Source organism: Gobius niger, assembly GCF_951799975.1.
Source record: "Gobius niger genome assembly, chromosome: 16".
Classification (NCBI taxonomy): domain Eukaryota; kingdom Metazoa; phylum Chordata; class Actinopteri; order Gobiiformes; family Gobiidae; genus Gobius; species Gobius niger.
The window spans coordinates 31,135,512-31,159,780 of record NC_136867.1 but is presented as its reverse complement, the minus strand read 5'-3'; the positions used below and the strand labels follow the sequence as shown (position 1 = coordinate 31,159,780).

General features: G+C 44.2%; 3 protein-coding genes across 3 annotated transcripts in view; 1 reads left to right on the top strand and 2 right to left on the bottom strand.

Annotated features, from left to right (window-relative positions):
• baz1a (bromodomain adjacent to zinc finger domain, 1A) overlaps positions 1–11,286 on the bottom strand; it is a 36,870-nt gene extending 25,584 nt beyond the window's left edge. Inside the window, exons 1-11 of the mRNA XM_079573921.1 lie at positions 10,823–11,286; positions 7,329–7,607; positions 5,914–6,078; positions 5,394–5,492; positions 5,232–5,319; positions 5,026–5,127; positions 2,835–3,119; positions 2,624–2,719; positions 2,120–2,258; positions 1,929–2,057; positions 1,324–1,587 (exon numbers count right to left, since the gene is read on the bottom strand). Of these exons, the coding sequence (XP_079430047.1) occupies positions 1,324–1,587; positions 1,929–2,057; positions 2,120–2,258; positions 2,624–2,719; positions 2,835–3,119; positions 5,026–5,127; positions 5,232–5,319; positions 5,394–5,492; positions 5,914–6,078; positions 7,329–7,607; positions 10,823–10,935 (1,759 nt within the window). The 5' untranslated portion in view covers positions 10,936–11,286. The remainder of the gene's footprint in view (positions 1–1,323; positions 1,588–1,928; positions 2,058–2,119; positions 2,259–2,623; positions 2,720–2,834; positions 3,120–5,025; positions 5,128–5,231; positions 5,320–5,393; positions 5,493–5,913; positions 6,079–7,328; positions 7,608–10,822) is intronic.
• Positions 11,287–13,410: 2,124 nt separating this feature from the next.
• On the top strand, positions 13,411–15,857 carry timm9 (translocase of inner mitochondrial membrane 9 homolog). The gene is made up of 4 exons (XM_079573932.1): positions 13,411–13,505; positions 14,037–14,079; positions 15,086–15,181; positions 15,644–15,857. The coding sequence occupies exons 2-4, from the start codon at positions 14,041–14,043 to the stop codon at positions 15,773–15,775; spliced, it is 267 nt and encodes an 88-aa protein (XP_079430058.1). The 5' UTR covers positions 13,411–13,505; positions 14,037–14,040; the 3' UTR covers positions 15,776–15,857.
• A 3,232-nt stretch (positions 15,858–19,089) lies between these two features.
• The window catches only part of tyro3 (TYRO3 protein tyrosine kinase), a 39,256-nt gene continuing 34,076 nt past the window's right edge, over positions 19,090–24,269 (bottom strand). Inside the window, exons 19-20 of the mRNA XM_079573922.1 lie at positions 21,961–22,236; positions 19,090–19,267 (exon numbers count right to left, since the gene is read on the bottom strand). Of these exons, the coding sequence (XP_079430048.1) occupies positions 19,201–19,267; positions 21,961–22,236 (343 nt within the window). The 3' untranslated portion in view covers positions 19,090–19,200. The remainder of the gene's footprint in view (positions 19,268–21,960; positions 22,237–24,269) is intronic.

Here is a 24,269-nt window from a genome sequence, read left to right as displayed (position 1 = left end):
TACTATAGTAGTAGTATAGGAGTATAGTAGTAGTATAGGAGTACCTGGCGTGAGGTCGTACACCGCCGTCCTCCTCAGGCGCCGTAGTAACCCCGGCCCGCTCTCCCTCAGTACTATAGTAGTACTATAGTAGTAGTATAGGAGTAGTATAGTACTATAGTAGTAGTATAGGAGTAGTATAGTACTATAGTAGTAGTATAGGAGTACCTGGCGTGAGGTCGTAGACCGCCGTCCTCCTCAGTCGCCGTAGTAACCCTGGCCCGCTCTCCCTCAGTACTATAGTAGTAGTATAGTAGTAGTATAGTAGTAGTATAGGAGTATAGTAGTAGTATAGTACTATAGTAGTAGTATAGGAGTATAGTAGTAGTATAGGAGTACCTGGCGTGAGGTCGTACACCGCCGTCCTCCTCAGTCGCCGTAGTAACCCCGGCCCGCTCTCCCTCAGCTCTATAGTACTATAGTAGTAGTATAGTACTATAGTAGTACTATAGTAGTACTATAGTAGTATAGTAGTAGTAGTATAGGAGTACCTGGCGTGAGGTCGTAGACCGCCGTCCTCCTCAGTCGCCGTAGTAACCCCGGCCCGCTCTCCCTCAGTACTATAGTAGTAGTATAGTACTATAGTAGTAGTATAGTACTATAGTAGTACTATAGTACTATAGTAGTAGTATAGTAGTACTATAGTAGTACTATAGTAGTACTATAGTAGTAGTATAGTAGTACCTGGCGTGAGGTCGTACACCGCCGTCCTCCTCAGTCGCCGTAGTAACCCCGGCCCGCTCTCCCTCAGTACTATAGTAGTACTATAGTAGTACTATAGTAGTATAGTAGTAGTATAGGAGTACCTGGCGTGAGGTCGTACACCGCCGTCCTCCTCAGTCGCCGTAGTAACCCCGGCCCGCTCTCCCTCAGTACTATAGTAGTACTATAGTAGTACTATAGTAGTATAGTAGTAGTATAGGAGTACCTGGCGTGAGGTCGTACACCGCCGTCCTCCTCAGTCGCCGTAGTAACCCCGGCCCGCTCTCCCTCAGTACTATAGTAGTACTATAGTAGTACTATAGTAGTATAGTAGTAGTATAGGAGTACCTGGCGTGAGGTCGTAGACCGCCGTCCTCCTCAGTCGCCGTAGTAACCCCGGCCCGCTCTCCCTCAGTACTATAGTAGTACTATAGTAGTACTATAGTAGTATAGTAGTAGTATAGGAGTACCTGGCGTGAGGTCGTACACCGCCGTCCTCCTCAGTCGCCGTAGTAACCCCGGCCCGCTCTCCCTCAGTACTATAGTAGTAGTACTATAGTAGTAGTAGTAGTATAGGAGTACCTGGCGTGAGGTCGTACACCGCCGTCCTCCTCAGTCGCCGTAGTAACCCCGGCCCGCTCTCCCTCAGCTCGCTGCAGGGGTCGTCCTTCTCCTCCGCCGTCAGTAATAACAGTCGGAGGATCTCGCTGAGCGTACAGCTGTCCAGGTCCAGATGTCTCAGGCTCCGCCCCTGATGCAGCTGAGGCCACGCCCTCACAGACGTCGTCACAGCGGCCAGCGCGGCGGAGGCGGAGTCAGCAGCGTCGTCCAAGACCTCGGACTGGTCTGAAAACAGACGACACCATCAGGTGTCACCATCAGAGTCCAGATGTTCCCCTCACCAGTACCGGGCAGTACCGGACAGTACCGGACAGTACCGTCCGGTACCGTCCGGTACTGGTGAGGGGAACAGGTACTGTCCGGTACCGGACGGTACCGGACAGTACCTGTTCCCCTCACCAGTACCGGACAGTACCGGATAGTACCGGATAGTACCGGGCTGTACCGGACAGTACCGGACGGTACCGGACGGTACCGGACGGTACCGGACGGTACCGGACAGTACCGGACAGTACCGGACAGTACCGGACAGTACCGGACAGTACCGAGCTGGCTTCGGTCCGTACCTGGCTCCTTCTCCAGGCTCTGCTCCGGCTCCTCGTCTGAACTTTGGAAAATGGCGGAGATGAAGAAGAAGAGCAGCTCACAGAGCGGCCCCTCGGGGTCAGAGCTCACCAGCGCCTCCTCCAGGACGTCTGTGGGACACACAGGTTTAAATCCCTGATCTCTGAGTGTGTGGTCAACACTTTAAACTCACCCAGAGTCACACCGTCGGGAAACTCGTCCTTCAGATCAAAGATCTCTCCAAACGAGCGCAGGAACTCCAGCACCATGAGCGCCTCCCCAAACAGCTCTGAGGGGAGGCGCGTCTGCACCGGGGTCGGCATCGGCAGCTCCTGGAGAGCACCAGGAGGAGGTCACGGAGGAGGAGCAGAGGAGGAACAGAGGAGGAGGAGGAACAGAGGAGGAGGAACAGAGGAGGAGGAACAGAGGAGGAGGAACAGGGGAGGAGGAACAGAGGAGGAGGAGGAACAGGTAATGGAGGAGAAACAGAGGAGGAACAGGTCATGGAGGAGGAACAGAGGAGGAACAGGTCATGGAGGAGGAACAGAGGAGGAACAGAGGAGGAGGAACAGGTAATGGAGGAGAAACAGAGGAGGAACAGGTCATGGAGGAGGAACAGAGGAGGAACAGAGGAGGAACAGGTAATGGAGGAGGAACAGAGGTGGAACAGAGGAGGAACAGAGGAGGAGGAACTGACCTGCAGGTCCTCACACTCCAGGTCTTCTCTCCGTTTGCTCATCTGCTTCATCCTCTCGGCGTACTTCTTCTTCTCCTCCTTCAGCTTCTCTCGCTCCTGCAGACGACAGACGGGTTTAGACAGAGGTCAGATGTTTCCTCAGAGACAGGACCCGCTCAGGAGGAGGTCCAGAGGAGAGGATAGCTAGCCCTCATAGTGGTGATGTTCTTACCTTCTCCTTCTCGGCTCTCCTCAGCTCCTTCTCCTCTCTCCTCTTCCTCCTGATCTCCTCCTTCAGCCTCTCCTTGCTCTCCTTCAGGCGCTCCCGGTCGGGCTCGCTGTCTCTCTCCTCCCTCTCTCGATGCTTGCGTTTCTCCTCCTTCACTCGCTCCTTCAGTCGCTCCTTCACTCGCTCCTTGTCGTCTTTCTTCTTCTGGGTTTTGTGGTGGGACATTTCCTCCTTCTGCTGCAGCAGCTTCAGCTTCTCCTCCATGGCCTTGAGCTGAGACAGCGCCCCCTGGAGACACACGAGCAGAAGAATGAACAGACTCCTCTGCAGGGTCTGGGAAGGTCCTGAGCTTTGGAGGTTTAACAGTCGACGGGACACAGAATTACTTCAAAACTACAAAAATAACCTCAATATGACCTGAAAAATACTCGAAAATAACCTCAAATATTTCAAAATGACCTGTTACTTAAAAACACTCCAAAATTACCTGAAAAAAATCACAAAATAGCCAAAAAATATAAATATTCCTCAAAGATACCATCAAAAATCCATAAACAAAAACAAAATTCACTCAAAACCCTTGAAATATAGATTAAAATATGACTTGGGCTGTATTCGAATGTCCACACTATCCCCTATATAGTGACAATATAGTGACAATATAGTCACTATATTGTCACTATATAGTCACTATATTGTGCTCACGCCATTTTGTAGGAGCTGTTAAATGACCGATAGCTTCATGCTAACGTTAGCTGCTAACCTTTAGCTGGAGCTGTTAAATGACTGATAGCTTCATGCTAACGCTAGCTGCTAACCTTTAACTTGAGCTGTTAAATGACCGATAGCTTCATGCTAACGTTAGCTGCTAACCTTTAGCTGGAGCTGTTAAATGACTGATAGCTTCATGCTAACGCTAGCTGCTAACCTTTAACTTGAGCTGTTAAATGACCGATAGCTTCATGCTAACGTTAGCTGCTAACCTTTAGCTGGAGCTGCTAAATGACCGATAGCTTCATGCTAACGTTAGCTGCTAACCTTTAACTTGAGCTGTTAAATGACCGATAGCTTCATGCTAACGTTAGCTGCTAACCTTTAGCTGGAGCTGCTAAATGACCGATAGCTTCATGCTAACGTTAGCTGCTAACCTTTAGCTGGAGCTGTTAAATGACCGATAGCTTCATGCTAACGTTAGCTGCTAACCTTTAGCTGGAGCTGCTAAATGACCGATAGCTTCATGCTAACGTTAGCTGCTAACCTTTAGCTGGAGCTGTTAAATGACTGATAGCTTCATGCTAACGTTAGCTGCTAACCTTTAGCTGGAGCTGCTAAATGACCGATAGCTTCATGCTAACGCTAGCTGCTAACCTTTAGCTGGAGCTGTTAAATGACCGATAGCTTCATGCTAACGTTAGCTGCTAACCTTTAGCTGGAGCTGTTAAATGACCGATAGCTTCATGCTAACGTTAGCTGCTAACCTTTAGCTGGAGCTAAATGACCGATAGCTTCATGCTAACGTTAACGTTAAAGTATCTGACTCGTATTTATCATAAATATTCCACTGTCTCTGAGTTTGGTTTTTATCACAGAAATACTTTATTCCCGGAGTTTATTGAACTTTTATCAGATGTTGTCGCTCAATCTGCTGGTGTTCGGACACCGGGCTCTGACCGACTCTCGCCGTCTCTGAGCTCACGCTGGAGATTTTGTTTTCCTTTTTTTGTGATGATGTAACGCCAGTAAAAGTGCCAAAACAGTCGTTCTGTTTCATAAAATACACGTTTGTAACAATAAATACATTCAGATCAAAAAAAAAACTAAAAAAAACCCACATATCTGCAGCTGCAGCGCCTGACGTCACACAGCGCGGAGAAAGTCGTGGCTTGTGTCTGAATCGCCAACAGAATCAGTGACTATATAGTGACTACATTCGGATACAGCCTTGGAGGCGGGGCTGTCATTACTTTAGGGGCGGGGCTCACCTGTGCAGGAGACTTGGAGGCGGGGCTGTCATTACTTTAGGGGCGGGGCTCACCTGTGCAGGAGACTTGGAGGCGGGGCTGTCATTACTTTAGGGGCGGGGCTCACCTGTGCAGGAGACTTGGAGGCGGGGCTGTCATTACTTTAGGGGCGGGGCTCACCTGTGCAGGAGACTTGGAGGCGGGGCTGTCATTACTTTAGGGGCGGGGCTCACCTGTGCAGGAGACTTGGAGGCGGGGCTGAACACTGGCAGGTCGTCGGGGAAGAACTGAGTGAAGCTGAGCTCCGAGAGTCCGTATCGAGCGACGGACGACGCCTGAGAGAGACAGAGAGAGAGGCTTGAATCACAGCGCCCCCTGCAGCTCAGAGCGGGACACTGCGGGACAGAGCTGCAGGGGATTGTGGGTAGTGCGGTCTCACCTTCAGGACGATGGCGCCGTTGTGGGGCTCACAGTGCTGTTTGAAGAGCAGCTTCAGCTTCTCTCTGGACAGGACGTTCTTCCTTCGACTAAACGTTTAAAAACAGGGGTGAGAAAGTGAAGCGCAGTGAGGGCGGGGCGGCAGCAGGGGGCGCCGTCTCACCTGAGCTGAGTGGCTTTGGTGGTGAAGGCTTCTTTCTCCTCATCGTCAGGCTGAACCGTGTATCTGAACGCTGAGGGCGGCAGCGGCTTCCGGCGCCTCCTACAACGACAAGACCAGATCACCTACAAGATTCATCACCTACAAGAGCAGATCTATGCCATATCCACTTCCTCTCCCAGGTCTAGGACTGGAGGGAACATGGAGGGAACATGGAGGGAACATGGAGGGAACATGGAGGGAACATGGAGGGAACATGGAGGGAACATGGAGGGAACATGGAGGAAACATGGAGGGAACATGGAGGGAACATGGAGGGAACATGGAGGGAACATGGAGGGAACATGGAGGGAACATGGAGGGAACATGGAGGGAACATGGAGGGAACATGGAGGGAACATGGAGGAAACATGGAGGGAACATGGAGGGAACATGGAGGGAACATGGAGGGAACATGGAGGGAACATGGAGGGAACATGGAGGGAACATGTAGGTGTTGTAGGCGTGTTTGTGTAGTTTTTACCCGTTGATCTGAGGGGGAGGAGTCAGCTCTTCATCACTGTCGCTGATGACGATGGAGTCGCCCTCGGTTTTGAGGACGGAGCCGTTGGCTTTAGAGTGAGGACTGAGCAGAGAGCCGTTAGCACTGGAGTGAGGAGAGAGGACCTGCAGCACCCGGGACACCACCCTGGGGGAGAGAAGAGGACTAAGTGAGGACTAAACCAGGACTAAAGCACCCGGGACACCACCCTGGGGGAGAAAAGAGGACCACGTGAGGACTAAACCAGGACTAAAGCACCCGGGACACCACCCTGAGGAGAAAAGAGGACCATGTGAGGACTAAACCAGGACTAAAGCACCTGGGACACCACCCTGAGGAGAAAAGAGGACCACGTGAGGACTAAACCAGGACCAAACCAGGACTAAAGCACCCGGGACACCACCCTGGGGGAGAAAAGAGGACCGAGTGAGGACTAAACCAGGACTAAAGCACCCGGGACACCACCCTGGGGGAGAAAAGAGGACCACGTGAGGACTAAACCAGGACTAAAGCACCCGGGACACCACCCTGGGGGAGAAAAGAGGACTAAGTGAGGACTAAACCAGGACCTGCATTACCCGGGACACCCCTCTGTCAGGAGAGAGGGAAAACGAGGTCTAAAAAGGGTCTAAAACGGGTCTATACCAGGTAGGGCTGAAATAACTGATCGGTTAGCATTCTCCGTTATTTATGTATTTATGGGCTGTTGAACCACTTTGCTCCTCCCCATGTCTTTGTGTCTTTATTTAGTAGAAACTATTTTCATAATTCATAAAGTTTGTTAAAGTCGTTTTGGAATAATTAGACAAAGTTTAGATTGTTTTCCCCTTGACTGTTTTCAAACATGACCATATAGATACAGACGGCATCTCTGGAATCGCCCATATATGGTCATGTTTAAAAACAGTTAAGGGGGAAAACAAGTAGGAGAAAAATCTAAACTTTCTCTAATTATTTAAAAACTACTTTAACAAAAACTGAATTATAAATATAGTTTCTACTAAATAATGATACAAAGACATGGGAGGAGCAAAGTGGTTCAACAGCCCATAAATACATAAATAACAGAGAATGCTAACATGATGCTACATGTTAGCATCGGGCTAATGCTAGCAGTTAGCTAGTGCTAGCTACAACTGCCGTTTTTTCACTTCTACTGAACAATCTGCTGTGAGAAAATGTCAGAGAGATAATAATGAAACTGCTGTGGTGGAAGAAATGCTACTTTTATAATCGACTGTATCTGTGATGTCTCGAAATGTGGATAAAGGGAAAAAGAAAGAAATGGGGGAAATGGAGGAAAACATTGAGGGGAAAAATGGGGATTAGTAATGGGGAATATTTGAAGAAAAAAAATTGAGCCAAAGAGCAAAAGAGTGAAAAAGTGTCTCCTTCACCTGTGTCCTCCTCTCACGCTCACGTCCACCGTCTCCCCGGGGAAGAAGCGCTCCTTGGTGAAGCCGTAGACGTCCTCGCAGAGCTCCGACAGCCTCTTGCTCTGGCTGTGAGTGACCAGCAGCAGCAGAGGCCTGAGCAGGACCTCAGGGAAGTTCTGCAGGCTGTTCCTGGCTCTGCGCTCGCTGTCCACCGCCTCCAGGTACGTGAGGCCGGCTCTGCCCGTCAGAGCACAGCTCCACACCAGGCTGTTGCAGAGGATGGTCCTCTCGAAGAACTCACTGAGGAGACACACCAGGAGAGGGTTATCAAGAGCTCACTGAGGAGAAACACCAGGCTGTTGCAGAGGATGGTCCTCTCGAAGAACTCACTGAGGAGAAACATCAGGAGAGGGTTATTTAAGAGCTCACTGAGGAGAAACACCAGGAGAGGGTTATTAAGAACTCACTGAGGAGACACACCAGGAGAGGTTTATCAAGAGCTCACTGAGGAGACACACCAGGAGAGGGTTATCAAGAGCTCACTGAGGAGAAACACCAGGCTGTTGCAGAGGATGGTCCTCTCGAAGAACTCACTGAGGAGAAACATCAGGAGAGGGTTATTTAAGAGCTCACTGAGGAGAAACACCAGGAGAGGTTTATCAAGAGCTCACTGAGGAGAAACACCAGGACAGGGTTATTAAAGGAATAAGCCACCGTTTTTACATACTGAGATATGCTCTTACCTAACCTTATTATACGGCTCTTCACAACGTAAGTAGAAGCTCCGTTGATTTGAATGGGATTTCCCAACGTTCTCCCGGTCATTATTTTCTGATAAAGGACCTCTGAGAAAAATAATGACGCTGCCAATGGCAACGGAGTTCATGCTTTCATATCACTCTGCGCGTACGTAGCAGCGACACTATCTCTGTCCCGTCACTGAGAGAGAAGTCGGGGGAATCGCTCATGAAGTTAGCGTGAGTCTGATTTTCAACTTTACCCAGAGATTCACCACCATTCCTCCAACTGCGCCTTCAGCTAAGTAGCTAGGCTAGCTGCTAGCCTTGCTGCTTCTAGCCTAGCAAAACGTTGCCGAGCAACGCGCAAACTTTTGGGAACTATTTGTCGCAGAAGTCATTAAATAAACCTTTCAACCTTCATAAAAGTGTACGAAGTTTATGTTGTGTGTGTTCAGTTGGCAAATGGCCGTATAATAAGCGGGATCATGTAAAGAACGCTGGTCATTATCGGGAAAATAAGCACCTTCAGGGCCAAACAAGACCGCTCCGCTTCGCGTCGGGGTCCAGTTCGCCCTGTCGGGGCTTATTTTCCCGATAATGACCAGCGTTCTATACATTATCCCTTACTTAGTGGAGTTAATATATCCCCGTCTGGTCTTTGTCCGTGCGCTCACACATACGCAGCCTCTCCCACATGTCACATAGCTCCAAAAAAGCTCACGATAGAAGCTACCAAGCTCTTCCACGTGTTCCCTATTTAAATAAAGTTACGTGAAGTGTTTTCATGCGAAGTATATTTACACAGAAATGTAACATGTCGATTTTATAAGCAGATAAAAAGGGGAACTATATTGTGAGGCGTAATGATACAGGAGCAGTAACTCCTAAAGACTTCCCCGCTCACTTCCGTCAGTAGAAGCTGAACATAGAACATATCTCAGTGTGTAAAAACGGGGGCCTGTTCCTTTAAGAGCTCACTGAGGAGAAACACCAGGACAGGGCTCTGTCAGAGCAAAGCCCAGACTCTTTACCAGGTTTATTTTTGACGTTTGGGGATTTATTGTGGAAGTTACTCCAACAGTCTCCTCTTACCGCCCGCCCTAACCGAGCGCATTTTCTCCCGTTCAGCTTTACCCAAATCCAAAAGCTTTTCGACTGGAGTTTACAGCTTATAGGCCAGTGTAACGGCTCATTTGAAAGCTAAGACCTGCAAAACTGAGCTGCACTTTTGCCACATTTGTGTCGTGTTTTCTTCGTTTTATTGTCATATTTTGTGTTGCTTTTTTAAATGTTGTTATTGTTGCTTTTCCGGCACATTTTGTTGCTCTTTTATTGTTTCTTTGTTTGTGTGGCTCTTTTGTGGCTTTTATTGTTGCCTTTTTATCACTTCTTAGTTGAGTTTTTGTCACTTTTGGGGATTTTCGGACACACTTTTGTCGCTCTTTTGTCTTTTTGTGTTGTTACATTTTCATTCCTGTTTTTGTTGCTATTTTGACACTTTTTTTCTAGAAGTTTTTAGATTTGGGTAAAGCCGGACTGGTTCAGAAGGGGATTAAGAGGTTAAGGAAATACTGGAATGTTTTGAATTTTTTTTTTGTCACGTTTTTAAATCACATTAGTCACTTTTTTGTTGTTTTTCTTGCTTTTTTGCCTAATTTGTTTCGCTTTTTCATCACTTTGTCACTTTTTTGTTCACATCTTCATCCTCACTTTCGTCGCTATTTTGACACTTTTTTTCCGAGAAGCTGTTAGGTTTGGGTAAAGCTGAACTGGAGACACTGTGCTCGGTTCAGGCGGGGGTTAAGAGGTTAACGGTCCCAAACGTTTCGTTCATTTCAAAGATGCAACAGCTCAAAATGACCCCAAAAAAAATCAAAACAAACGCAGGTGACTTCTAATAACATCATTTACAATCAATAATGTCCTCCACATCAGGGCAGATGTTCAGGTTTAGTCTGATTTTACTTTATTTAACCCCAAACTGCCTCCAAACCTCTTCCTTTTCTTACGTAAACGTTGACGCTCCAGTGGCGGGAGAGCGCCGTTAGCTCAGAGCTAGCTCCGCTCCAGGCTAACTCTGACAGCCTAAAAACTCACTTTGACAACTTTTATCACACTTTAAAGAATGTTTTTAATCAGTGAGGCCCGTGTTTTATCTCCCCTCCGCCAGGCAGCTCGTTACCCCCCCTTTTTCAGCTCGTTTCGTCTGGTTTTAATCGCAGAGGAGCCGCCGGTTATCTTTGAGCTAATGCTACACCGGCTCCTCTCGCTCTGACAGCGGGGGCAGGTGCCTCTCGGACCGGGACAAACACGAGTCCAAAGCTCGGTCTGAGGACCAGGGAAAAACAGCACAACCTCAAGTGCTTTTATTATTCAACTGGACAGACTTTTGTCTCACTTTTTTTATTATTGTAAAGTGAATTACATAAAGTTAGTTTTACTCATTGAAATAAATAAACAGTCATGTGTGTCCAAACTTTCTGGGTTTTAATATTTTGTGACCTGAAGCATGGTCAATGTTTTTAAATTATAAGTTCTTTATCTTCCAAAAGTTATTATTTTTTAAGTCTGTCCCATCACATCTCACACTTCTCTCTTTCCACAACTTTCTAAAGTGGTCACTGTACTGACTGCTAAGACACAAAACCGGGGCTAAAACTGCACTAAAGCGGGTCTAAAGTGTGCCTAAACTAGGGTTAAAAACAGGTTTAAAGTGTGCCTAAACTAGGGTTAAACCCACGGCTAAAAACAGAGCAGAACCTTGGCTAAACTTACTCGTAGCTCCTGAAGATCTCGTGGGTGATTTTACACAGAAACACCTCCTCGTCCGGGTCCAGGTCCGCCGGGGGTCTCTGCCTCACGAAGGGCTTCCTGTGGAGCAGCGGCATGTCCCGGTCCTTTTGGGTCAGCACCAGCGGAACCAGGGGCTTTACAGCGGGGAGAGGAAGCGGGACTCGGGCTCTTTGTTAGAGATAATCTGCCAGGCACATGGAGGAGCAGAAACCAAAGGGATACGAGCTCCTCCGCCGTCCTCGCACCGCGGCCTGTCCCGTCCTCTGCGCGTCCTCCTCCGGGGGGCCGAACACCTGAACACGCGGGGCCGCTCGGGGGTTCGCTCTCGGTCCGCTCGGGAGACACAGAAGCGGGTCGAACCGAGCTCTTAGCGCCGCCGAACAGGCTGGAGTCCCGCGGCTGTTGACCAAGTTTTCCCGCAGTTCACGGACTGGAGGAAACGGCAGCTTTCACGGACAAACGGCGACACAGACGGGCTCAGAATCAAACAAAAGCGCTCAAATACCGCGATATCTGGGAGAAAACACACAGTTTCACTTTGTACATTAATTTCAAACAACAACACTCACTTTGATGCGGTTTAACGCAATATTCGAGCTAAACTAACCGTTACGAGTTTGTTTTCATATTTTCCTGAAGCGTCCTGCCGTTTCCCGCCCTCCACAGCCAGGCGTCATTAGCTTAGCATGTTTTTAACGTTGTCCATCGCGTATTTGATCCGTATTTCCCGTTTTATTCGGTTTTAATCCGGTAAAGTCTGCGTGAACGAGCCCACGCGCCGGTCCGTGAAGGTTCCGCGCGCCGTGTGTAAGTGGGCGGAGCCAGGATGACCTCCTCTGCGTTGATTGGTCCGCTCCGTGATTGACGTAGGGCCCGGCGGTGATGTAACAGCAGGGGGGCGGGGGTAACGGTTTTCATTACGTCATCAATATAGATTTTTTCCCCACGATCTATGTTTAATGTTTAAAGTTTAAAATCTACCTTTATGATAAAAAATAATCTTACAGTTAATTTATATAAAGCGCTCAGATACTGGCCGAGTGTGGACACGCGCATTTATGAGACAAACTAGCAAATATTACAGGGTTTTAAACATGCAAGGAAAGAAAAATTAGAATTAGAAATTAGAATTACAGTTATTTCAGTTCTTGTGACTCAGTATGAGTTTAAAATAAAGCTATTTTAATATAATATGGGGTCAATATCCTATAAGTGAACAGTGAACGTTTAAGTCTTTAGGATTTGTTTTTAACTGGTCGCCCTCCAACAACTTAATGCTCTTAAAGTAGCTCAGCTGAAATAAGGCTGGTGACCCATGTCCTAGTGGGACAAGGCCTCGTGGAAGACCCAGGACACGGTGGTGGGACTATGTCTCCGAGCTGGCCTGGTGTGGCCTCGGGGTCAGAACAGCTGGAGGAGGTGTGTGAGGATCGGGAAGTCTGGGCATCTCTGCTGGGACCAGGGCTGGACTGGGACTGAGAAACAGCCCTGGACTCTGACCAGCCTGGCCCAAATTAGCGTAATTGTGACTTCCACAAATACATATTTTAACCTCTGACCCCCCACCTTAACATTAACGAGTTATTATTATTTTTTTGATCGGCATCATCAGCAAAAAGAGCGGGAAAGGCGGTCGTAGAAACAGAAGCAAAATCATTCATATAAATAATAAATAATAACGGTCCCAAAACTGACCCTTGTGGTGCACCATACTCCACGGAATCCCTTTTATATTCATGTTTTTTATACTGGGCTTTACCCAAATCTAAAAGGTCATCTCATACGATGATACTATTGGCTGTGGCCTCGTACAGACGCATGATAGACTTTTTTTTTTTTTCGTATCGCTCAATAAACGACTATGGACGATCGTAAACCTCACCTCTCCTACGAGGAAATGAATTGGCGTCCCCAGACTAAATATCACTTGTGATTTTAGTCTGTGTTAGCCAGGCTATAATTCCACAGTAAAATCTATGAAATCATGTTATTTGCTGAAAAAGCGGAGCTCGACGGCTGAATGTAAAATTACTCGTTAGTTCTGCACATGCGCAGCAACGAGAAGCAGCGCAACTCGACACCGGCCCCGGATAGAGAGGAAGAAAATGGATGGAGAGACAATTTCAAACCATTCACATGGTTTGATAAAGAAAAATCTTGAAAGACAAGATGGTTGGGTTATAAACTTAGGACACATGACTTTTTACATATTTTAGTTAAATATGTCACTTGTAATAATTATTAATTGTATTGCAATACGTATCGGATCGGCCCCTGGGGATCGTGATATGTATCGTGACAAAAGTGGATCGTCCCACAATAATGTTTGTTTTTTCATCTGCTTTAAGTCAAACTCGTCTCAGTGTCTCGTGTTTATGGTGACGCTCATGTTCCTCAAATAAATCACATTTCACATGAACAGGGGAGATAATATAACCGCTCAGTTCAGCTGCTTTTACTTCACGTTTTTCTCTTACATGTGAATGTTTAAACTGTTTTCCTGTCCGTCACTAGGGGGCGCTAATGTCCCTGATGCGGAACAGTGTTATTGTGAGACCGGGGCGTCCGGCAGGGGGCGCTGTAGCGGAAGTGCTTCTCTCTCTCGCGTGTCCGGTGTTTCTCTCGGTCACGGATCAGGTCGCGGTGGATTTGGATCAAACTGAAGGTAAATCCCGGTCCTGCTCCGGGTCTGGACCCGGTCTGGACCCGGTCCTGTCCCGGTCTGAGCGGCTGAGCGCGTGACACCGGAAATAACGGGGTTAATCAGACGTAAACACGCGCCGTTAGCCGTTAGCTTTAGCCTGTGAGCTAAAGGCTCCGGAGTCCTGGTTTGTTTTGGGACATGTTTCACATATCGGTGATTTAAATAATACTGTGTTGGTTTAAAGGCAGATCGTGGATTATTATTATTATTATTATTTTTTATTTTTTTCCTCCACATTTTGTCTCCATTTTATTCCTGAATTTTCCCTGAATTTTTTTTTTTTTTTTTTTAATTTTCATATATTTTTTGCCTCCATTTCCCTTAAACGTAAAGTGACGCTGATCCTGCTTTGGCTTTGCTTTTTATAGCGTCATAATTTTAGTTTTTAGTAAATATTTTGTCCAAACATCGGCTCCAGAGAAACCGTGACGTCAGAAACACCTGAAGTCTCTGAGAAGCGGATTTTAATTTTAAACCTTTGTCTTTCCTCAGAGCGATGGCTTTGCAGGTGTCGGAGACGGACCAGGTCAAACAGGTAACGCTTAACTCTGCTCAGGTTCACCCTCAGCCTGTAGGCGGCGCCCTCGGCCTGTAGGCGGCGCCCTCAGCCTGTAGGCGGCGCCCTCGGCCTGTAGGCGGCGCCCTCAGCCTGTAGGCGGCGCCCTCGGCCTGTAGGCGGCGCCTCGGCCTGTAGGCGGCGCCCTCGGCCTGTAGGCGGCGCCCTCGGCCTGTAGGCGGCGCCCTCGGCCTGTAGGTGACGCCCTCAGCCTGTAGGCGGCGCCCTCGGCCTGTAGGCGGCGCCTCGGCCTGTAGGCGGCGCCCTCGGCCTGTAGGCGGCGCCTCAGCCTGTAGGCGGCGCCCTCGGCCTGTAGGCGGCGCCTCAGCCTGTAGGCGGCGCCCTCGGCCTGTAGGCGGCGCCCTCGGCCTGTAGGTGACTCCCTCGGCCTGTAGGTGGCGCCCTCAGCCTGTAGGTGACTCCCTCGGCCTGTAGGTGGCGCCCTCGGCCTGTAGGTGACTCCCTCGGCCTGTAGGTGGCGCCCTCGGCCTGTAGGTGGCGCCCTCAGCCTGTAGGTGACGCCCTCGGCCTGTAGGCGGCGCCCTCAGCCTGTAGGTGACTCCCTCGGCCTGTAGGTGGCGCCCTCAGCCTGTAGGTGACGCCCTCAGCCTGTAGGTGGCGCCTACAGCCTGTAGGTGACTCCCTCGGCCTGTAGGTGACTCCCTCGGCCTGTAGGTGACTCCCTCGGCCTGTAGGTGACTCCCTCGGCCTGTAGGTGGCGCCCTCAGCCTGTAGGTGACGCCCTCAGCCTGTAGGTGGCGCCCTCAGCCTGTAGGTGACTCCCTCGGCCTGTAGGTGGCGCCCTCAGCCTGTAGGTGACGCCCTCAGCCTGTAGGTGACTCCCTCGGCCTGTAGGCGGCGCCCTCAGCCTGTAGGTGACTCCCTCGGCCTGTAGGTGGCGCCCTCAGCCTGTAGGTGACGCCCTCAGCCTGTAGGTGGCGCCCTCGGCCTGTAGGTGGCGCTGTAACTCTGTGTCTCGTTTCAGTTTAAGGAGTTCTTGGGGACGTACAACAAAGTGACTGAAAACTGCTTCATGGACTGTGTGAAAGACTTCACCACACGAGACGTCCGGGCGGAGGAGGTAAAACATGTACAACAGGGACCAGGGCGCCTACAACATGTACAACAGGGACCAGGGCACCTACAACATGTACAACAGGGACCAGGGCACCTACAACATGTACAACAGGGACCAGGGCCTTCACCTACAACATGTACAACAGAGACCAGGGCACCTACAACATGTACAACAGGGACCAGGGCCTTCACCTACAACATGTACAATAGGATAACCTCTGTCCTGCCCTGGAGCTGCTCGGAGGATAAAACATGTACAATAGGGTAACCCCCCCCCCTCTGTCTCCAGTCCAGCTGCTCAGAGGATAAAACATGTACAATAGGGTAACCCCCCCTCTGTCTCCAGTCCAGCTGCTCGGAGGATAAAACATGTACAATAGGGTAACCCCCCCTCTCTGTCTCCAGTCCAGCTGCTCGCAGGATAAAACATGTACAATAGGGTAACCCCCCCCCTCTCTCTCTCCAGTCCAGCTGCTCGGAGTCGTGTCTGCAGAAGTACCTGAAGATGACCCAGAGGATCTCCATGAGGTTCCAGGAGTACCACATCCAGCAGAACGAGGCGCTGGCGGCGAAGGCGGGGCTTCTGGGGCCGCGGTGACGTCACGGCGTCATGTGACCTGTGTACAGTTCAGTGTGTGTTTTTATCAGAGTGCCGCCATTAAAGTGCAGACGTCATGTGACCCGGTTTATTCTTTTACACATGAACAACCTGAACAGATGTTTTTATTTTAAACACGAGACGAGCAGATGTTTTTATTATAAACACGAGAATAAAAATAAAATAAAAGCCTTAAATTGGTGACGTTTTCAAAATAAAAGCTTTAAATTGGTGACGTTTTCAAAATAAAAGCCTTAAATTGGTGACGTTTTCAAAATAAAAGCTTTAAATTGGTGACGTTTTCAAAATAAAAGCTTTAAATTGGTGACGTTTTCGAAATAAAAGCTTTAAATTGGTGACGTTTTCAAAATAAAAGCCTTAAATTGGTGACGTTTTCGAAATAAAAGCTTTAAATTGGTGACGTTTTCAAAATAAAAGCTTTAAATTGGTGACGTTTTCAAAATAAAAGCTTTAAATTGGTGACGTTTTCAAAATAAAAGCCTTAAATTAGTGACGTTTTCAAAATAAAAGCTTTAAATTGGTGACGTTTTCAAAATAAAAGCTTTAAATTAGTGACGTTTTCAAAATAAAAGCTTTAAATTGGTGACGTTTTCAAAATAAAAGCTTTAAATTGGTGACGTTTTCAAAATAAAAGCCTTAAATTGGTGACGTTTTCGAAATAACAGCCTTAAATTGGTGACGTTTTCAAAATAAAAGCTTTAAATTGGTGACGTTTTCAAAATAAAAGCTTTAAATTGGTGACGTTTTCAAAATAAAAGCTTTAAATTGGTGACGTTTTCAAAATAAAAGCCTTAAATTGGTGACGTTTTCAAAATAAAAGCTTTAAATTGGTGACGTTTTCAAAATAACAGCCTTAAATTGGTGACGTTTTCAAAATAAAAGCCTTAAATTGGTGACGTTTTCAAAATAAAAGCTTTAAATTGGTGACGTTTTCAAAATAAAAGCCTTAAATTGGTGACGTTTTCAAAATAAAAGCTTTAAATTGGTGACGTTTTCAAAATAAAAGCCCTAAATTTGTGACGTTTTCAAAATAAAAGCTTTAAATTGGTGACGTTTTCAAAATAAAAGCCCTAAATTTGTGACGTTTTCGAAATAAAAGCTTTAAATTTGTGACGTTTTCAAAATAAAAGCTTTAAATTGGTGACGTTTTCAAAATAAAAGCTTTAAATTGGTGACGTTTTCGAAATAACAGCCTTAAATTGGTGACGTTTTCGAAATAAAAGCTTTAAATTGGTGACATGAAAACCCTGAACAGATGTTTCTATTCTAAACATGAGCCGAACAGATGTTTTTATTATAAACATGTTTATTATGGTCATAGTTTCTACATCTGCAGCTCCATTTACAGCAGCGTTAGTCTGTACAGTCACATTCACAGGAGCAGCTTTAAGAAACGTGTTAATCACAGACTCGGAGGCGGGTCCTCGAACGCCACGCGAGCCTCCCCCGCCCTCAGAGAAAATAACTTTATTATTATATCTGTGGTAAAAACATCTGATCATTAGAATCATAAATACAACAGGGACTGAAACGTTTCTTCTGCTACAAAATAAATAATAATAAAATAATCTCAATAAAACTGAGCGACTGGTCTCAGGGCGCCCCCTCCTGGACACGAGCGGCACTGCAGCGTCAGGAACCGAGTCCAGTGGCAGAGTGGTTAGTCTGTGGCAGAGAGGTTAGTTTTCCCAGAGTCCTTTGCTGCGCCGGAGTCAAACGTTGATGACGGCGTCGTCTTCGTCGTTTTGCTCCTCGTCGTCGGTCGGAGTCACGATGTATCTGCGAAAAGCTCACGTTAGGATTTAAATCAGGAAAACGTCAAAATAAAAGCCTTAAATTGGAGACGTTTTCAAAATAAAAGCTTTAAATTTGTGACGTTTTCAAAATAAAAGCCCTAAATTGGTGACGTTTTCAAAATAAAAGCTTTAAATTGGTGACGTTTTCAAAATAAAAGCTTTAAATTTGTGACGTTTTCAAAATAAAAGCCCTAAATTGGTGACGGTTTCAAAATAAAAGCTTTAAATTTGTAATATTTTCAAAATAAAAGCCCTAAATTAGTGAAGTTTTCAAAATAAAAGCCTTAAATTGGTGACGTTTTCAAAATAAAAGCTTTAAATTGGTGACGTTTTCAAAATAAAAGCTTTAAATTGGTGACGTTTTCAAAATAAAAGCCTTAAATTAGTGACGTTTTCAAAATAAAAGCTTTAAATTGGTGACGTTTTCAAAATAAAAGCTTTAAATTAGTGACGTTTTCAAAATAAAAGCTTTAAATTGGTGACGTTTTCAAAATAAAAGCTTTAAATTGGTGACGTTTTCAAAATAAAAGCCTTAAATTGGTGACGTTTTCGAAATAACAGCCTTAAATTGGTGACGTTTTCAAAATAAAAGCTTTAAATTGGTGACGTTTTCAAAATAAAAGCTTTAAATTGGTGACGTTTTCAAAATAAAAGCTTTAAATTGGTGACGTTTTCAAAATAAAAGCCTTAAATTGGTGACGTTTTCAAAATAAAAGCTTTAAATTGGTGACGTTTTCAAAATAACAGCCTTAAATTGGTGACGTTTTCAAAATAAAAGCCTTAAATTGGTGACGTTTTCAAAATAAAAGCTTTAAATTGGTGACGTTTTCAAAATAAAAGCCTTAAATTGGTGACGTTTTCAAAATAAAAGCTTTAAATTGGTGACGTTTTCAAAATAAAAGCCCTAAATTTGTGACGTTTTCAAAATAAAAGCTTTAAATTGGTGACGTTTTCAAAATAAAAGCCCTAAATTTGTGACGTTTTCGAAATAAAAGCTTTAAATTTGTGACGTTTTCAAAATAAAAGCTTTAAATTGGTGACGTTTTCAAAATAAAAGCTTTAAATTGGTGACGTTTTCGAAATAACAGCCTTAAATTGGTGACGTTTTCGAAATAAAAGCTTTAAATTGGTGACATGAAAACCCTGAACAGATGTTTCTATTCTAAACATGAGCCGAACAGATGTTTTTATTATAAACATGTTTATTATGGTCATAGTTTCTACATCTGCAGCTCCATTTACAGCAGCGTTAGTCTGTACAGTCACATTCACAGGAGCAGCTTTAAGAAACGTGTTAATCACAGACTCGGAGGCGGGTCCTCGAACGCCACGCGAGCCTCCCCCGCCCTCAGAGAAAATAACTTTATTATTATATCTGTGGTAAAAACATCTGATCATTAGAATCATAAATACAACAGGGACTGAAACGTTTCTTCTGCTACAAAATAAATAATAATAAAATAATCTCAATAAAACTGAGCGACTGGTCTCAGGGCGCCCCCTCCTGGACACGAGCGGCACTGCAGCGTCAGGAACCGAGTCCAGTGGCAGAGTGGTTAGTCTGTGGCAGAGAGGTTAGTTTTCCCAGAGTCCTTTGCTGCGCCGGAGTCAAACGTTGATGACGGCGTCGTCTTCGTCGTTTTGCTCCTCGTCGTCGGTCGGAGTCACGATGTATCTGCGAAAAGCTCACGTTAGGATTTAAATCAGGAAAACGTCAAAATAAAAGCCTTAAATTGGAGACGTTTTCAAAATAAAAGCTTTAAATTTGTGACGTTTTCAAAATAAAAGCCCTAAATTGGTGACGTTTTCAAAATAAAAGCTTTAAATTGGTGACGTTTTCAAAATAAAAGCTTTAAATTTGTGACGTTTTCAAAATAAAAGCCCTAAATTGGTGACGGTTTCAAAATAAAAGCTTTAAATTTGTAATATTTTCAAAATAAAAGCCCTAAATTAGTGAAGTTTTCAAAATAAAAGCCTTAAATTGGTGACGTTTTCAAAATAAAAGCTTTAAATTGGTGACGTTTTCAAAATAAAAGCCTTAAATTGGTGACGTTTTCAAAATAAAAGCCTTAAATTGGTGACGTTTTCAAAATAAAAGCCTTAAATTGGTGACGTTTTCAAAATAAAAGCCTTAAATTTGTAATATTTTCAAAATAAAAGCTTTAAATTTGTGATGTTTTCAAAATAAAAGCCTTAAATTGGTGACGTTTCAAAATAAAAGCCTTAAATTGGTGACGTTTTCAAAATAAAAGCCTTAAATTGGTGACGTTTTCAAAATAAAAGCCTTAAATTGGTGACGTTTTCAAAATAAAAGCTTTAAATTGGTGACGTTTTCAAAATAAAAGCCTTAAATTGGTGACGTTTTCAAAATAAAAGCCCTAAATTTGTGACGTTTTCAAAATAAAAGCTTTAAATTGGTGACGTTTTCAAAATAAAAGCCTTAAATTGGTGACGTTTTCAAAATAAAAGCCTTAAATTGGTGACGTTTTCAAAATAAAAGCTTTAAATTGGTGACGTTTTCAAAATAAAAGCCTTAAATTGGTGATGTTTTCAAAATAAAAGCCTTAAATTGGTGACGTTTTCAAAATAAAAGCCTTAAATTGGTGACGTTTTCAAAATAAAAGCCTTAAATTTGTGACGTTTTCAAAATAAAAGCCTTAAATTGGTGATGTTTTCAAAATAAAAGCCTTAAATTGGTGATGTTTTCAAAATAAAAGCCTTAAATTGGTGACGTTTTCAAAATAAAAGCCTTAAATTGGTGACGTTTTCAAAATAAAAGCTTTAAATTGGTGACGTTTTCAAAATAAAAGCCTTAAATTGGTGACGTTTTCAAAATAAAAGCCTTAAATTTGTGACGTTTTCAAAATAAAAGCCTTAAATTGGTGACGTTTTCAAAATAAAAGTCCTAAATTTGTGACGTTTTCAAAATAAAAGCTTTAAATTGGTGACGTTTTCAAAATAAAAGCCTTAAATTGGTGATGTTTTCAAAATAAAAGCCTTAAATTGGTGATGTTTTCAAAATAAAAGCCTTAAATTGGTGACGTTTTCAAAATAAAAGCCCTAAATTTGTGACGTTTTCAAAATAAAAGCCTCAAATTTGTGACGTTTTCAAAATAAAAGCCTTAAATTGGTGACGTTTTCAAAATAAAAGCCTTATATTGGTGACGTTTTCAAAATAAAAGCCTTAAATTGGTGATGTTTTCAAAATAAAAGTCCTAAATTTGTGACGTTTTCAAAATAAAAGCTTTAAATTGGTGACGTTTTCAAAATAAAAGCCTTAAATTGGTGATGTTTTCAAAATAAAAGCCTTAAATTGGTGATGTTTTCAAAATAAAAGCCTTAAATTGGTGACGTTTTCAAAATAAAAGCCTTATATTGGTGACGTTTTCAAAATAAAAGCTTTAAATTGGTGACGTTTTCAAAATAAAAGCCTTAAATTGGTGATGTTTTCAAAATAAAAGCCTTAAATTGGTGATGTTTTCAAAATAAAAGCCTTAAATTGGTGACGTTCTCAAAATAAAAGCCCTAAATTTGTGACGTTTTCAAAATAAAAGCCTCAAATTTGTGACGTTTTCAAAATAAAAGCCTTAAATTGGTGACGTTTTCAAAATAAAAGCCTTAAATTGGTGACGTTTTCAAAATAAAAGCCTTATATTGGTGACGTTTTCAAAATAAAAGCTTTAAATTGGTGACGTTTTCAAAATAAAAGCCTTAAATTGGTGATGTTTTCAAAATAAAAGCCTTAAATTGGTGATGTTTTCAAAATAAAAGCCTTAAATTGGTGACGTTCTCAAAATAAAAGCCCTAAATTTGTGACGTTTTCAAAATAAAAGCCTCAAATTTGTGACGTTTTCAAAATAAAAGCCTTAAATTGGTGACGTTTTCAAAATAAAAGCCTTAAATTGGTGACGTTTTCAAAATAAAAGCCTTATATTGGTGACGTTTTCAAAATAAAAGCCTTAAATTGGTGACGTTTTCAAAATAAAAGTCCTAAATTTGTGACGTTTTCAAAATAAAAGCCTTAAATTGGTGTTTTCAAAATAAAAGCCTTAAATTGGTGATGTTTTCAAAATAAAAGCCTTAAATTGGTGACGTTTTCAAAATAAAAGCCTCAAATTTGTGACGTTTTCAAAATAAAAGCCTTAAATTGGTGACGTTTTCAAAATAAAAGCCTTATATTGGTGACGTTTTCAAAATAAAAGCCTTAAATTTGTCAGGGGAATTCCGTGTTGTCGGGGGGATTCCATGTTGTCGGGGGGATTCCGTGTTGTCGGGGGGATTCCGTGTTGTCGGGGGGATTCCGTGTTGTCGGGGGGATTCCGTGTTGTCGGGGGGATTCCGTGTTGTCGGGGGGATTCCGTGACTGACCTGTAGTCTCCGCCGATGGCCAGTGCGGCTCCTGATCCCACGCTGATCCAGTCCTGGCTCCAGGTGTGTTGTGACTCCGCCCCTTTGCAGACGAGCCCCGCCTCCTCGCCCTCAGGCCCCGCCCCCTCCTGCAGGTTCACGTACAGCAGCGGCGGAGGACGAGGTCCCGGGTTCGACTCCAGGCTCCGCAACAACGTCTGAAGCTGCGACACGAGCGACGAGAAACTGGGACGGCACTTCGGGACCGGACTCCAGCAGGAGTGCATCATCTCATATCTGTAAACAAGTAAACAAGTAAACAAACAAACAAACAAACCGGACTCCAGCAGGAGTGCATCATCTCATATCTGTAAACAAACAAACAAACAAGTAAACAAACAAGTAAACAAGTAAACAAACTAACAAACCGGACTCCAGCAGGAGTGCATCATCTCATATCTGTAAACAAGTAAACAAGTAAACAAGTAAACAAACAAGTAAACAAACAAACAAACCGGACTCCAGCAGGAGTGCATCATCTCATATCTGTAAACAAGTAAACAAGTAAACAAGTAAACAAGTAAACAAACAAACAAACCGGACTCCAGCAGGAGTGCATCATCTCATACTGTAAACAAGTAAACAAACAAGTAAACAAGTAAACAAACCAGACTCCAGCAGGAGTGCATCATCTCATAACTGTAAACAAGTAAACAAGTAAACAAACAAGTAAACAAACCGGACTCCAGCAGGAGTGCATCATCTCATAACTGTAAACAAGTAAACAAGTAAACAAACAAGTAAACAAACCGGACTCCAGCAGGAGTGCATCATCTCATAACTGTAAACAAACAAACAAACAAACAAGTAAACAAACCGGACTCCAGCAGGAGTGCATCATCTCATATCTGTAAACAAGTAAACAAGTAAACAAACCGGACTCCAGCAGGAGTGCATCATCTCATATCTGTAAACAAGTAAACAAGTAAACAAGTAAACAAACCGGACTCCAGCAGGAGTGCATCATCTCATATCTGTAAACAAGTAAACAAGTAAACAAGTAAACAAACCAGACTCCAGCAGGAGTGCATCATCTCGTATCTGTAAACAAGTAAACAAGTAAACAAGTAAACAAACCGGACTCCAGCAGGAGTGCATCATCTCGTATCTGTAAACAAACAAACAAGTAAACAAACAAACAAACAAACCGGACTCCAGCAGGAGTGCATCATCTCATATCTGTAAACAAGTAAACAAGTAAACAAACAAGTAAACAAACAAACAAACAAACCGGACTCCAGCAGGAGTGCATCATCTCATATCTGTAAACAAACAAACAAGTAAACAAACAAACAAACAAACCGGACTCCAGCAGGAGTGCATCATCTCATATCTGTAAACAAGTAAACAAACAAACAAACCGGACTCCAGCAGGAGTGCATCATCTCATATCTGTAAACAAGTAAACAAACAAACAAACCGGACTCCAGCAGGAGTGCATCATCTCATATCTGTAAACAAACAAACAAACAAACAAACAAGTAAACAAACAAACAAACCGGACTCCAGCAGGAGTGCATCATCTCATATCTGTAAACAAACAAACAAACAAACAAGTAAACAAATAAACAAACCGGACTCCAGCAGGAGTGCATCATCTCATATCTGTAAACAAACCATAGGTCGAGCTAGAAACGAGTCTGTGCATCAGAGACAAACCTGTGACGCTGCAGGAAAATGAAGCTCGTGATGGTTTGGATCAAAACATGAGTCTGTACTGGAGTAGTATTACAGTAGTATTACAGTAGTATTACAGTAGTATTACAGTAGTACTACAGTATAAGTACTCACATATCCGCCCTACACTCCGCCGGCCTCTTCAGTAGTATTACAGTAGTACTACAGTAGTACTACAGTAGTACTGCAGTATAAGTACTCACATATCCGCCCTACACTCCGCCGGCCTCTTCAGTCGTATGTTACAGTAGTATTACAGTAGTAGTACTACAGTAGTACTGCAGTATAAGTACTCACATATCCGCCCTACACTCCGCTGGCCTCTTCAGTAGTACTACAGTAGTACTACAGTAGTACTGCAGTATAAGTACTCACATATCCGCCCTACACTCCGCCGGCCTCTTCAGTAGTATGTTACAGTAGTATTACAGTAGTAGTACTACAGTAGTACTGCAGTATAAGTACTCACATATCCGCCCTACACTCCGCCGGCCTCTTCAGTAGTATGTTACAGTAGTATTACAGTAGTAGTACTACAGTAGTACTGCAGTATAAGTACTCACATATCCGCCCTACACTCCGCCGGCCTCTTC

What these genes read in the sequence shown, in the direction of transcription:
- timm9 (XM_079573932.1), top strand. Translation starts at nt 14,041, where the DNA reads ATGGCTTTGCAGGTGTCGGAGACGGACCAGGTCAAACAG. An exon ending in AGACGGACCAGGTCAAACAG is followed by an intron (nt 14,080 to 15,085) that starts GTAACGCTTAAC and finishes GTCTCGTTTCAG; the next exon opens with TTTAAGGAGTTCTTGGGGAC. An exon ending in GAGACGTCCGGGCGGAGGAG is followed by an intron (nt 15,182 to 15,643) that starts GTAAAACATGTA and finishes CTCTCTCTCCAG; the next exon opens with TCCAGCTGCTCGGAGTCGTG.